The sequence below is a fragment of the Homarus americanus genome, unplaced genomic scaffold (assembly GCF_018991925.1).
Source record: "Homarus americanus isolate GMGI-L3 unplaced genomic scaffold, GMGI_Hamer_2.0 scaffold45443, whole genome shotgun sequence".
NCBI lineage: Eukaryota > Metazoa > Arthropoda > Malacostraca > Decapoda > Nephropidae > Homarus > Homarus americanus.
This window is the reverse complement of record NW_024735013.1, coordinates 88,146-102,640: the sequence shown is the minus strand read 5'-3', so window position 1 is coordinate 102,640 and position 14,495 is coordinate 88,146. Positions and strand designations below refer to the sequence as shown.

Sequence of the window (14,495 nt, the reverse complement as noted above, 5' to 3'; positions counted from 1 at the left end):
ATTTAAACTTGATGAAAATGTAGAACCAGAAAATTACTACAAACAAGTTCACTTGTGAAATTCATACCTGTGATGCTCATTTATGAACACATGAAACTTTTTTGAGGGTGTTTCAATAAGGTCCCGCAGTCGTTTATATATAGGGAGTGAGCGGTGCCTTACTTCTCCTATGACAGTTTGGGGAATAATAACATTGGTAACACTGTCATCACACAATACATCAATCTGAAAATTATAAATAACTAGTCTGAGTTTTATTTGATTAAAAGGCATGCATATACAATACAGCACGCCTGGATAATTCGCGGATTTTTATTTCAGGGTCCTCTATTATTCGCGGATGACACCCTGGATGTACCCAAGAATGTCTGTGGATAGTTTTAAAGTTGCTGGCATTTTCGCGGCTGGAACAGGAAGCAATTCGTTCTAGAGACAGTAATTTACTTTATCTGTACAGTATTGTATATATGTGTGTGTGTGTGTGTCTGTAGACACACACACACACACACATACTGTATATACAATACAGGAAAAAGAAATAATTGTCCTAAGGGCAAACACATAAAGGAAATATATATTTCTTTGTACACAAGTAAAAATGTAACCCCCCTCCCCTCTCCTGGTCAGCAAATGTTATTCGCGGATTTGGCAATTCACGGCCATTTTGAGAACCTAACCCCCGCGAATTTGAAGGGCATGCTGTACACTACATATACTGTATTCTGTACATAAACTTTTTTAATACAATACAATATAAACTTATTATACATAAAATTATATAAAATAATTTACATTACATTACACACACCTAAAAAAATGCAGAGAAATATGGCTACAAATACGGAGGACAACATCTGCCTTCAATGTTTAGTACATTACTTAAGACTCTGTAATATCATGGATACATTCACCCATCTACAGTTCTTACCAGATACATGTACTGTGGTGAGGACAAGGTTAATCACTATGGAGCAGTGATCCTGAAACCCTTTTTTGGGGGGGGGAGCCTAAGGCCACCTGGCTATCGCAGGGCCGGATCCAGGAATATCAAAAGGAGGGTCCAAGAAGTTGTGGGTGGGGGAACATGGCAAGCACAGTGAGCCCACCCAGCTGGGGAGTTTTATGGGCTGCTGTAAACCTCCCAGGAAAAGTTTTTAAATCTGACCAATATCATGGACATTTTGAGGCCATTTTGAAGTCATGTGCACTTGATATTAGGAAATAATCTGAGGTCAATAGTATTTACTTTTTACTGTACAAAAATGCCTGAGTACAATACTGCATTAATGAAAAGGTATTGGAATTCTCTAATGAAAAGGGTGGGGTCCAAACTCACAGGAACCCCCCCCCCCCCGGATCCGCCCCTGTATAGTAATGTGGGGCAACTTAATCAGGGGTAGCTATATAAAGGGGTAAAATTTGAGGGTTGGTGGGCCTATATTACAAGAGAACAACAATCATAATATCTGTATACAGGATCCAAACACCCTTCAACACAGCAAATTCTTACAAAACACTAAACAGTTCACATCTCAAATTGTTTATTTCTATGCACCTGATGGAGAGCCACGTTGGTGTCAATGATGATGTGGTGAGGCAGCGCTACGAGGGAGCTGTCGTTGCTGGTGATCACATCCAGAGTGGGTTCCTCTATCTTGCAAATACCGCATCCATCCAACCCACACCAAATATCATCTCGCAAGTAGTGTTCTCGAACAATCTATAAGACCAATTAAGAAAATATTTTGAATAAAGTGAGATTATAAAAACTATTAGGTAATTACTGAAATGAACTTGAACAATCTACTATAAGAATTATTAATGACATGGTCTTAAAGAGCCTAAGAAAATAGCATTTCTTCACATAAACCTGAATAACACATAAATTAATTTCACAGTCCCAAACAACTTACCATATACTGTATATATAATAACACAATAGTTACTGTACTGTTGGGTCTGTTTTCATCAGAACCTAAACATTTTAGGAATAACTGAAAACTTAATTAACGCAACCACACAACAATATTGGAATAATAGTAAGGTTTGATTACCTTATTTTAAGGCTGGAATTTGAATAAGCTAAAAATACACAATTGCTCAACAGTATATACAGTACTGTACTGTATATGCCACAATACAGAATACTCTACTGTACCTAAATTGTAATACTCATTCCCAATCTGGGAAGGGAACTGAAAATCTGCATAACAATAGTTCTCAAGCAATACTGTATAGTATAACATCAGCACAGTACAGCTGCTCACCTGGGTTTGATAAAACCTTATGTTGTAAAAAATAAATAAATAAATATACAGTAATACAGTTATATCTACGTTAGCCAGAATCCCTCAAACCCAGAACTGTCCAAAAGCTGGAATTGAAATTTTCTCTGAAAATCATTCCCAAAGTAGGAATTTTTCGGAAAATTCCAGCTTTGGGAAAAATTTTCCGAGGGGCACATTTTCTGGAAAATTCTGAGAAAATTTTCCCGGTACCCAGAAAATTCCAGGGATGGGGGATTTTTATTCCAGTTTTGAGAGATGAAAATTGGGCATTTTCTGGAAATTCAAAGAAAATTTTTCCGGTACCGGGAAAATCCCGGAGATGGGGGGGATATTTTTCCGGGTTCGAGAGATAATGTAATGTGCAATTTCTGGAATTTAAGAGAATATTTTTCAGTTACTCAGAAAATTCCTGAGATGAGGGATTTTTTCTGGCTTTGAGAGTCGTCTTGTTACCCAGAAATCTCTTATTCCCTGGAGTGCTCTGCACCAAATGTTCTGGCTAACGGAGATATCACTACAGTAATGTTAAAAAAAAAAAAAAAAAGACAGCTTGGAAATACTGTAGGAAAGAAAATAGGTCTGGGTTAACCAGCTACCTAAGAAAAAATATCAAGAATAAAACATACAGTATAGGGACGACCAGGCATGGGCAACCTGCGGCCCGGACCATGTGTTTGTGCGGCCAGTGGAGTGATCAAGAAATTCTATTTAATGTGGCCCGTGGTTCGGGTAGAGGCAGCCAGTTTATGGTGTGTAAAGCAATATTTATTAAAAGAATAATCTTCACACACAATTTGCTACTGTTTCATCACTTAAGAGTAAGTAACTTCAAAAATATTACAGTGAAATAAGTATATTTAGTCAACAATATAAACATTTTAACTTGTGTGAGTTTATGGGCCAAGTTCGGCGCAGTCTGTTTGGTGGATTAGCTGCTATGTGGCAGTGGGTCACTTGGGAATTAACTAAGATTAGGTAAGTCCAAGTGGGGTCATGGGCAGTAGTCACACAGGGTTTAACTAATTAAGTATACTTCCAGAATAACACAAAAATACCTAAATCGCACCTCAGAAACCCATAGTTGGCGAGTAATTAGCACCGAAATACTGTACAGTATAGTAATGTAATTAAATTTATCCGAGCATCATTACGACCACTAATTACCCAGTGATTGAATCGTGGACCATAGATTCGGAATCAGCATACTCAGGAGTATATACCTGTACCTATATACAGTACTGAGATTTTCAACAAAATCTAATTTTGGGTCGAAACCGCCAATATATATGTACAGCACAGTATATATAAAGAGAGAGAGAAGAGAGAGATGTAGTTTCTCATATGCCAAGATTAACAGTGGCATTATCCTGGTGAGCGTCTCGTAAGAAAAATGCTGTAACTATAGGAAAAATCAACCTATTCACAGAATGCTAAACTCATACAGCATTGCTTTAAAAATTATTGTGATGGATTTGCTTCATAAATCGGAAAAAGACTATGATTGTAAACTGAAAATATCGTAAGGTGGAAGTGACAATAAACTGCTTCACTGTCCATGCTAATACAGTACTATATTAACATTACTTTTGGGTTCGGTAGGATATAAATTTGGGTGGGTAGGCACGCAGAAAAATACGTAAATTGTAATGCGGCCCATGACTGAGGAAAGGTTTCCCATGCCTGGAGTACGGGGAATAGCACTTTTTTGTATGAAGCTTTCACCCTAATTTGTCTCGTAAATAAAGATACTGTATTCTGTACTCTATGCTACCTGCCAGATGACAATGCCATGTTTATTGCACTTCAGCTGTTGATGTGAGCAGGAGGAATGTTTCATAGACACTAATGCTACAGTGCAGGTATTCCATTTCACACTCACTAAGAAATAACAGCAGCAACTTTAGAAAATTTCTGTACAGACGATGCTTTTAAATACCTGTAATTCTTTCTTACATTAAGAAGGATATCGCAAAATAGGACAAATATGATAAGCATTTTCGTAACAATTTAAGTTTGGCATCACACATGAACATGCTTCTTAAGCATCTACAGCGCATGTGCGGGGGTGGTGTGTGAGTTTCTTATTGGCTATAGCAATAGGAGACTTATTATTGGACAAGAGTTTTTTGTCTTAGCCAATGAACAATGAGTGGGAGCGTCGGGAGCGGAGATTTGAATTTTCAGTATCAGATATCGCTGAACAGGTTGAAGAGCTGTGCCGACATTGTGGTAAGGAGCACTGGCTGAGGGGGGGGGGGGTCAGTCCTTCTCCGCCAGAGGTAAACAAATCATGGCGACACTTGTGACTGAGGAAATTTAATAATATTGAAAAATTAATATCTCAGTTATCCTTAATTTCCGGCAGAAATATCATAGAAGACAAATGTCTTAGAATTGTCTAAACATTACAAAATACATATTAAAAACAGCGAGAGAAACACCGGTGTATTAATATAAATTGACCTTTTTTTTTCCTGTTTTTAGTGCGATTCATTTGAATGTAACATCCATTTCTGTCAGAAATCAATCATTTCTGAGTTATGCCCCCTAACCTAACCTAATCTAACCAAGTCTAACCTAACCAAACCTAATCGAGAAATAACCATTGTCCTGCCTACCGTTTACTCTGATGAAAGCCCGGACTGAGGTTGAGGATCGTGTTCATATTTAGAGGCAGGGATAATAGGTAGCTGTCGTACTCGGTCACCTTCCAAAATAATTGCTTTACAAAATCAATAATTCAAAGAGTAATTTCAGACGGATGTTTACAGAATAAAAGTTGCTTAGAATTGCATAAAGTAAGTGTTAGGGCCATTAGTATTGTTGTGCGTGACTTGGGTGTTAATGTGGAAAAATACAATTTTTCTTCTTTTGTCTTGGTGGGTTAGACCAGGAGTTCTCAACTATTTTTTATATTTTTGCATTTACACACCGCACATTCCTACCACTAATCTATTATCATATCCTAATAAGACGTCTAATTATAAAATAATTTTCATCTATAACATTACCGGCGGAAATGTATAACGGAGATAGCATATCCAAAATTTTCTCTTATTTTCTTCCATTAATCTTCCTCCATTATCGCCTGCCTAACCTCCAACACTGCATGTCTCCTGCGTCTCCTTCATAAATCATCATGTGCATGCGTTCCCGTACACGGCAAGCGGCCAATCAAAAGCGTTTTTGTATTTGCAACCAACTAAAATGATTTTGGGTTTAATTCGAGGTATATTAATAAAATTTGAGTTATTTTTTGGGTCTCTCATATTTCGAAATTTAAGTTCAGTTCCGACCATGGAAGTCTGCGATGGATGTCACTTAAATTATATGGAGCTGATTGCGAGTTTTGGGGAAAAAAACGAAGAAACTATAGCATTTTTTCAATCGCATGGTGTTCTTCCAACCTCAGTAACGTGTACTAAGAGCAAGACTGAATGTAAATATCGCAAAGACCAACATATGTGACGTTGTGTAAGAATCCCAGAATCCAACGACGAACAAGAACTAGGCCAATAAGGTAAGAAATAGGTGATTCCATCATATGGTGAGAGTCAGTTAGGTTAAGTTAGGTTTTTGTTTTTCTAGTGTTTTTTTTGGTGTATTTTTTTGGAAAACGTCCAAAGAAAAAAATTCGATAAAAAAACCGGCTAATTTCCACGAGAAATGAAGGTCATATTCGGTCTAAACACACACAATTACACTAGAAAAATATATTTTTTGCTTTCTAACAGAGTGCAGTGTGACAGTGCAAATATACCCTATTTTCAACCAAACACCCCTTATATACCATGATGCAAACAAATATTCTCATTAATCAAAGAATAAATCACAGTCCAAAGCATTTGTTCATTTCAACCCAAATCCAAAATATCCTGTGAATTGGGATCCCCATATCTCTCGCAAACCTTAAACACACTATTTCTCAAAATCTTTTCGCGAACCCCAGTTTGAGAATCACTGGGGTTAGACAGTTAACACACTGGGAGCTTAGGTCAGGTGCTTTTGGTTTCTCTGGTTAGGTTAAGTTGCCCACATATAAGTAGTTTGATTTAGTTTCGTCATTTTTTGTGATTATAACCACAATTTCCATATAATTCAATGCCTTGCCTATTTATTGCCATCACAATTTCCAACAATGCTTGAGAAAAATTATCCTATTTTTTTGCTCTTTTCCTGTACGACTCAATATAAGGCTCCGTTAACATTGACTATGGAATAATTACCAACTCACCTTGATGATGTTACCCTTTTTAGTCTTCCTGTAGAACACTTTTTGTCTTCTCTCTAATATCCCCATCTTGTGTTGTGTTGCTTCACGTGTTGACTCTGGCCACTGTTTACGGCGGCCAGGCTCACAAACCTAACATCACACCCACATTAAGTATTATAATGTATTATTCTATCAATACAGTCAGTTGGAAAATTTTTTGATATAACATAATAATACTCGATATATTTTTTATATTTTTATGGTAAGTAATTATTTCATATATATTATTTTGTTGATGTATACTAATAGCCTTTAATGTTGGTACACCTGGAAGCTGTGGACCCAGCCCAGAGTTGCCAACTTGTAGCTGATCTAGAGCTTTTTGTTTTTTTCTAGCGATATTTTAGAGCGATTTGCGACTTGTCCCAAATCTAGAGATATCCACAGAAATCTAGCGACTTTCTGGATACTTTTGGACTGTCCATGAAAACTCGGTTTTCCTAATTTCGAGCCATAATATATAGCAACGGGGTTACAGGGACAATACATTTGAACGGGTTGAACTCATAAAACAACTTCGTCAACACTTACCTGACAACATTCGTGTGCTGCAGTCTATTTCTTTTCTGAGTGCCGATGAATGCTTGAAGCCTATTAAATCAGATATACTTGGTTTGGCACACTTATTTACAGAAGATTCCAGCACCCTTACCAAGATTGATTTCCAGTGGAAAAACTGCATCACACAATCTGGACAGAAACATCTAACACCCTAAAATTGTGGTCAGAAGTGGCAAATTACAGAGATGCGACAGGTGAAAACCCTTACCATGATCTGGCTGAAATTGCACTCGCTGCCTTATCTCTTCCGCATTCAAACGCAGATGTAGAGCGCACATTTAGTAATATGAACTTTGTGAAATCAAAATTGCGCAACAAAATGAAACTATCGACATTAAAGGCAATTCTTACAATAAAGTATGGGTTAAAAAGACAGAACATCTGTTGTGCAAGTTAAGAAAGATAGGGACTGTGGAGGCATACAGTTACAAGAGAACCTGAACCAAGCACTTCACATGCTTCCAGCTCTACAGTTGTTCACACTACGAAGAGGACTGGGATGCAATTACTATTGAATAATAGGTAAGTGTGCACATTAAACTTTAAAAAAAAAAAAAAATTTATTTTTACATAATGCATTTTATTTATACTGAAGGGGGGGAATAATAGCTAGCGACTTTCCATGGAAGATTTAGCGACATTTAGCTACTTTTAGGTACCAGCCTAGCGACATTTGAAAATCCGAGTTGGCAACCCTGCCAGCCACCCAAAGATCTTCGAGTTAAGTCTTGCAGAGTTGAAGGGCCGTTAAGTCACCTACTCCTGTAGTTATTAAACCAACTAATAATGTAACGTATATCTGTTGTGTCAGAATGTAGCATAAATTGTTTATCTATTTGCATGAGGTAAAATAATGTGTTCCTGTATTATTTTGGATAAAAATGTCTTTAAATTTTGTGTTATATTCCTATCGTAGATGTATATACTGTATAGGTATACTTTATAAGTGCTGTTGTAATATTAGAGTTCTCCTATGTGAGTAAAGTTTTAAAGGGAAAGGAAGCTGTGGAACTTCCATGAGCAAAATCACTTTTAAAACTAAAGTACTGTTTATAACACATGAAACAGAGCAGACCAAACCCCAAATGAACTTCGGGTGATTTAGCTAGAATGGACCACTGATTGCTCATAGCTACTTGATGAGAGTGAACTTGATGCTGAGATGATTAGGTTTGATAGGTTAGTTTTCCTAATTTTATGAACTTTTGGTGATTTAGGTTGTAAAAAGTTATATAATGCAAACTTCATTCATTGTGCACTTTTTGTAATTTTCTTGAGAAAAAGCAAAAGCTGGAACACTCGTTAAGCACAGTATTACCAAAATGCCAAACAGTGCACTAGGAATAAGTTTCTCGTAATATTAGTTTTATGATTTTTCTTCCTGAACACAAATATAAAGCCTGTCGTCAATATCAACACTGCTCCACCACTGTCGCAAAAAAATTAATTGATTCCTTTCATAGAAGATAACTATGTACTGTAATCTTGTACAGGGGTATTTAACATTTTGTACTGGTATGTTAAGTTTGGTCTGGTAGGTTACACTGGTTCGTCTTATTAACAAATATACCCATACTTGGTGACATTTGTGCCAGATAGATATAAACAATAAGCGTGGCTGGCACAGATGTCTTGACAAGAATTTTTTAATATAAATTAGAGGAAAGTATTCCTTATTGCATTTTTTTATAATTTTTACTAGGTAAGAAAGCATTTATCTTAAACAATATGATGTAAGAAGGTTTCATGCATAATTAAGTTCAGACAAGGATGCCTAAAATCACAGATATACCTGCAGAGTTCTGATATTTTAACCCAGGTGAGCTACATATCAGTTCTGACAGTGGCATGCTACCCTGAATACAGAAAAAGGTATAAACAGCGTGAATCCCTGACATGGGTGTGATTTCTGGGAACAAATTTTAATTTTATTGTGCAAAGGATTATTTATAGATTACAGATACTGTATTTGGGATTAGATTAGGATGAGGTTTTGTTTTGGCTATTGTGGAGAGGGGTATGTACTTTATGTATTCAGATTTAGTTCCAGAAACTACTTTACATACTTTATGTACTGTATATTTATCTCTATGGTGTGGTATTTCAAGTTGATAAAAATTGTTTTCACTTCATATTGCTATGGATGTGGTTCCATCAAGTTTTTAACTTAGATTATACAGTACAAGGTGATTTTCAATCTTGAAAGATTTTGAGGTAATGAATAGTGAGTTTGCAGTGAAACAGCTGTAGATTTGTGTAATTTTACAGTATGCTAACTGAGAATCACCTTGTATAAAGTCATGTAGATACTGTGTACAGAAAATAGTTTCTTTACTCTTACAGGGGTATCGACTCGGTCAAATATAAGCGCCCACTTCTCTTAGGAGGAATCTTGGCCATAATGTCAATAGGCTATACCTACAGGTTAGTGAGTCTTTATCTTTATACTGTACTGTACATTATTTATCTTATGGTGTGAGTTTTGCCAGCAGTGGCAAAGGGATTTTGTCATCCCATGCTAAAGGTGGGAAAGAGTGTGTTTGTTTTGAAGAGATCCCTTAACCAGTTCTCCACTTTAGAATGAAGGTAAATACATCATAGATTGCTTAACAAGGTTTGAAATGTGGAAGTGAAAAGCTTGGCAGACCTGTACATTGTTTCTCTCCAAATGTATTTCTGAGTTTGTAAGATGCAGTCTAAGTTGGGTTACATTTGGCTGAAGCAAAGATGGTAGTGTACCTAGTACATGTTAGTTTGGAGTCTTGTAGAACAAAGATTTTGGTCCAAATTAATTACAAACACTCCATATTTTAAAGGAGGTACAGTACACCTTCCAGCTAGGAATGAATTGCTAGATCTACAGTATATACTGTAAAGAATGTAGGCTAAGGGTAAAATATCACCTAACAAGATCCACTGAATGCAGGTACCCTGTACTGTACAACATTACTGAAAAAAAAACCTGGGACAAGAAACGATATGTCAACTCCATCGAAGGTAACAGAGTTCTTCTGTGACTCTGGTGAGAAACCTTTGTCAAATTTAGTACTAATAAAGAACCTGCCTAAGAGGTGACATGCTGTAGATTTTGGGGTTAACAAATATCGAAGAATGCACTAGATCCCCATTCCAAGAGTTCTTCTGACTAGGAAATACCGAGTAACTCTTAGCCATGTACCATAAGTTATGTGTCATGACATATGGTACTGTATATGCCACAAAGACATAGAAGTTAAATTCCTTTTGATTCAAGGCTCAAGTTAATTGTATACATAAATATTTTAAAATTTATTTATTTCTGATTCTAGGCTTGAGTTAATTGGAGACATTTCCAAAGAGAAAGAAGCACTGTTCCAACAAACTGACGTAGATGGGAGCAGCAAGATTAAGAACAGTATTCGAGAAACTCATTTAGAATACTTCAGAAGCTTAACAAGAGACAAAAAATGATACCCTGCTTAAACAAAAGGATTCTTTGTATGTTTCAGTGCAACAGAATTTGCATATACGTTTGGCTGTGTACTGATTGAATTATATCCATGTAAATATTTAGATATTAGATTTATTTTCATTATACATAATTATTAAAATGTTTCTTGATTTTCATTGCACACTACAAGACCTTGTGTAAATTTCTAGTGCAGTACTATATAGATACTGTACATAAATTTCAATTTCTGTGAGGGCAACCAAAATTCTGATTGGTGAAGTTGTTTCTGTAGCTGCAAAAAAATGAAGATTGGTTCTTGAAATTTAAATTGGTTACAGTATACTGTACTCTCGATTTAACAGAATCCGATACAGTATAATGAACTCTTGATTTAACAGAAGGATTTTTTTTCCGTTTTTCACCTGATTTTAGTAAACTAGTTCACTAAATCGAGATTAATTCCGTTAATACGCTACACCTATGGAGACACCTCAGACATATAATAAGAACTGTACATAGAAACATTAGAAACATTATTCATGGCTTACCTTAAACTAGGGGGTTCGATGTTTGTTTTCAATATTTTCAATTATTTACAAACTTTCCAATTGATAGCCGCACTCTTTTGACTTTCTCCCCCACACCATTTCCTTTCCGAGACTTCTGAGAGACTTTCAGCATGATGTCTAAGCACAGTACAGAAGTTAGTTGACAGAGAGGTAGCACTGATCAACACAAGCGGTGGCGGCAGGTCACAGACTGAGCGGATGCAAACAAACCCCACATGCCAAGCGGCACATATGGTACAGAATTTAATGGATTCACGCTCTATTTAGCGAACCAGTTCGCTAAATCAAGCAAAAATAACGGAAATTCAACTTAGCAGAAATTTAAATTTAACGGAAAGGGGTGGCTCGAATTAGTTCATTATATTGAGAAATTACTGTACTTTTATTGTAGTATATGAGGCGTTCCGCATTACAAGGGGGTAAAGCGCCAAATTTAAAAAGCGGAGAAAAACGCCTTTAGAGTTTTTCGAAGTTCAAACAACCATAACTTTGTTTAGCTTTTAAGCTAAAGAGTTAATTTTTTATCATGGAGCTCAATCCCTCTCCTAGCGAACAGTGAAAACTGGAAGTTAGTACAGGTTGTACCTCTCTAGTCCGGCAACCTCGGGACCTGACCGGTGCCGGACCATGGAAATTCAACCTCGAAACACCGTACATAAAGCACAAATACATAATATAGGAAATAAATAAATAAGAAAAAGTAATACTTCTCACACAAGCTCCATACCGACACCTTTATCTAATTTCTGCAATAGTTCAACCATTTTCTGGATAGATAGTGACTTGTGCTTACGCTTGGAAGCACTAGCACCACTTTCACTGCATCCGAACTGCCGGATGTAAACAAACTTTAATTTCCAACCGCCACTCCGCCAACGCCACGTAGCGGCTATTGGGCAAACTAAAATCGTTCCGGGCCACAGAATGCCGGACTAGAGAGGTACAACCTGTATACTGTGAATAGTTATTATTTTATCACGAGTTAAATGAGAATACCCCTGTAACTGTCGTGTATGGTTGTTTGCTCTTCAAACCAACAATAATTGCGTTTTTCTGCAAAAATTTCTTATTATTGTGGATTAATACTGTAAAACAAGTTAATGATCACCAAAAACAACACTCGTCTTACACTCCCCCAAAAAAAAAAAATAATAAAAAACTCATTTGCCTATCAGTATTTATCTTTCTGTCCCTATTATTAGCCAAAGATTTATAATATTGTGTAGTATAATAGTGTGTAATATGAAGGAAACACCACTACACTCATACCCCCCCACCATTAACCTCTCCCCTCCCCCAACGTAATTAACGTACGAACACAAAGGCAGAGAAAGTTTGCATAATCTTGGGTAAAAACAGTACTGTATTATGAAAATAGTATTAAAATCTTACTTTGCTTAGTTACTTCGTTTTATTATCCATGACGATCGTAGTAAGTTGAAGTTATGTAAATCCTGAGGAGTGCGTATAACTTTAATAGCCTCGTCATAATCAATCACATACTTTTCAGTCTTTCTCTGCCCTCTCAAAAAATCGCTCCTCTCACTGAACAGGATGTGACCACCTTTATTTACTGAGCACACAGCCAGATACGTAGCTCCCAGCCCAAGGCAAAATGACACCCTATTTTTGAAGGAGTTTCAACCATATTTCTAGTCTACCTAGGGGGGTACATCCAATGCCAACATGTAGAGGAAGGGTGAAAATGGTGATATCCATCAAAAGAATGCATTTTGCCCGGGGTGCCAAGCGTCTCATATCTGATATTGTGATGCGTCTTTCTACATTCTTCTTAAAGTAACGTCTACAGGTTACTCTAATTTTCCCATCAACTACAGGATATCTATATACTGAAGATGAAAAAAAACCCATAATATTTTCATATTGTAATTAAAAGTTGCAGCGTCACATCATAAAAAAAAATAAATATACGTATACTGTATATTGTGACAATTACATTAATAACAAACGAGAAGGTAACAGCACGTACAGTGCAGTGGAATCCAGATTTACAGTACAGTATATATTGTATACTTCATGAGGGGGAAACTGTTTGTGTTTAGTGGCACCCTGCTCCTATTAATTATTGATCATTGTAGGTGTTATGGACAGCTGAGGGGAGACAATGACAGGTACTGTAATTTTCCAGCATCATACTACCATCCTAAGGTTGATTCACCTATGTTAGTTGTTAACACTTTTAATAAAAAGTAAAATGATGGTTATGTTTTGTACAGTATTTTACTCTGTTGAAATACAAATTTTTTTAAGCAATTCTTTGGATTGTGTCACCCTGGTCCATGGGCTGAAGGAGCGACATCGTGTTTGGAGGGAGGAATACCACTTCTACATTAGGATAAGCGATCTGGAGTGCCTCAGGGTGACCTGGTGTGTAGATGACGAATAGTACGTTGAACTCCAGATTTTAATATATATTTTTTACTCATCCTCATGAACAAAACGGTTGTTAAACCAACCCATGTCTTGCAGTTAGACCTCCAAAGACAGGGAAGTGGTTCTTGTTCTTGGCCTTCAGGGCACAGGGGTTCAGAGACCAGTAGAGTAACATGAGGTTGATGAAGCAGTCCCCTGAGGCACAATCACAAAGGAAAAGGGTCAGCCTGTCCTTCGCTGCCATGAATCCCGGAGCAAACTTCTCAGCCATTGAAATGAAAGTTCTTTGAGGCAGCCATTTAAAAAAAAGGCCTGTCTTGTCCGCATTGAATGCCTGCTCCAGCAGGTAACCCTTCCCCTCAATTAACATTTTCAATTGTTCGGAATACAGAGCAGCGGCCTGGTGATCTGCTGATGCCGATTCTCTGCGAGTGTCTAATTGTATAGGTTGTACCTTTTCTTAAAGTTTTCAAACCAACCATTACTGGCTTGAAACTTTGTCTGCAACACTTCCACCTGGGTTTTACATGAATTAGCTCTGAACTTAAAGGCACATTTTTCTGGGCCTGGTCTTCCATAAATATGTTCAGTGCTTTTTACATCTTTTGAAGATGATGGTTGCACGGCATAAACGACACTTTTTCACCTTTCAGCGTGCCACCAGGAATACTTGCCCTTACAGTAGCCTCACTTGTTTTGGTGGTACGAATCAGGGATTCATTTACCCCCTGTAGTGCATCCCACTGATGCTATACTCTCCCTACGTGCTAGTGTATCAAGCACTTCAACTTTCCTCTCTAATGTCATTACATTCCTTGCCTATATCACTAACACTCAATGAACATTTAGGGGCCATAGTTAAGAGCAAAATTAATGTTAATACAGTAGAAAGTATGAGATATGAGATCATAACATTGAAGAGAGTGAAGACCAGTGGCTGGATATGGGATACTGTGAGGATGAATACATTAAACTGTGGA

The 14,495-nt window shown here is 37.0% G+C and overlaps 1 protein-coding gene and 1 long non-coding RNA gene across 2 annotated transcripts in view; one reads left to right on the top strand and one right to left on the bottom strand.

Moving 5' to 3' along the window:
• LOC121870743 (exosome complex exonuclease RRP44-like) overlaps positions 1 to 6,654 on the bottom strand; it is a 40,552-nt gene extending 33,898 nt beyond the window's left edge. The window contains exons 1-3 of the mRNA XM_042372691.1: positions 6,523 to 6,654; positions 1,556 to 1,720; positions 68 to 225 (exon numbers count right to left, since the gene is read on the bottom strand). Of these exons, the coding sequence (XP_042228625.1) occupies positions 68 to 225; positions 1,556 to 1,720; positions 6,523 to 6,588 (389 nt within the window). The 5' untranslated portion in view covers positions 6,589 to 6,654. The remainder of the gene's footprint in view (positions 1 to 67; positions 226 to 1,555; positions 1,721 to 6,522) is intronic.
• A 1,157-nt stretch (positions 6,655 to 7,811) lies between these two features.
• On the top strand, positions 7,812 to 12,521 carry LOC121870742. Its single transcript, XR_006089767.1, has 3 exons — positions 7,812 to 7,910; positions 9,466 to 9,546; positions 10,431 to 12,521. It is a non-coding gene; the product is annotated as an uncharacterized LOC121870742 (long non-coding RNA).
• The last annotated feature ends 1,974 nt before the right edge of the window (positions 12,522 to 14,495 follow it).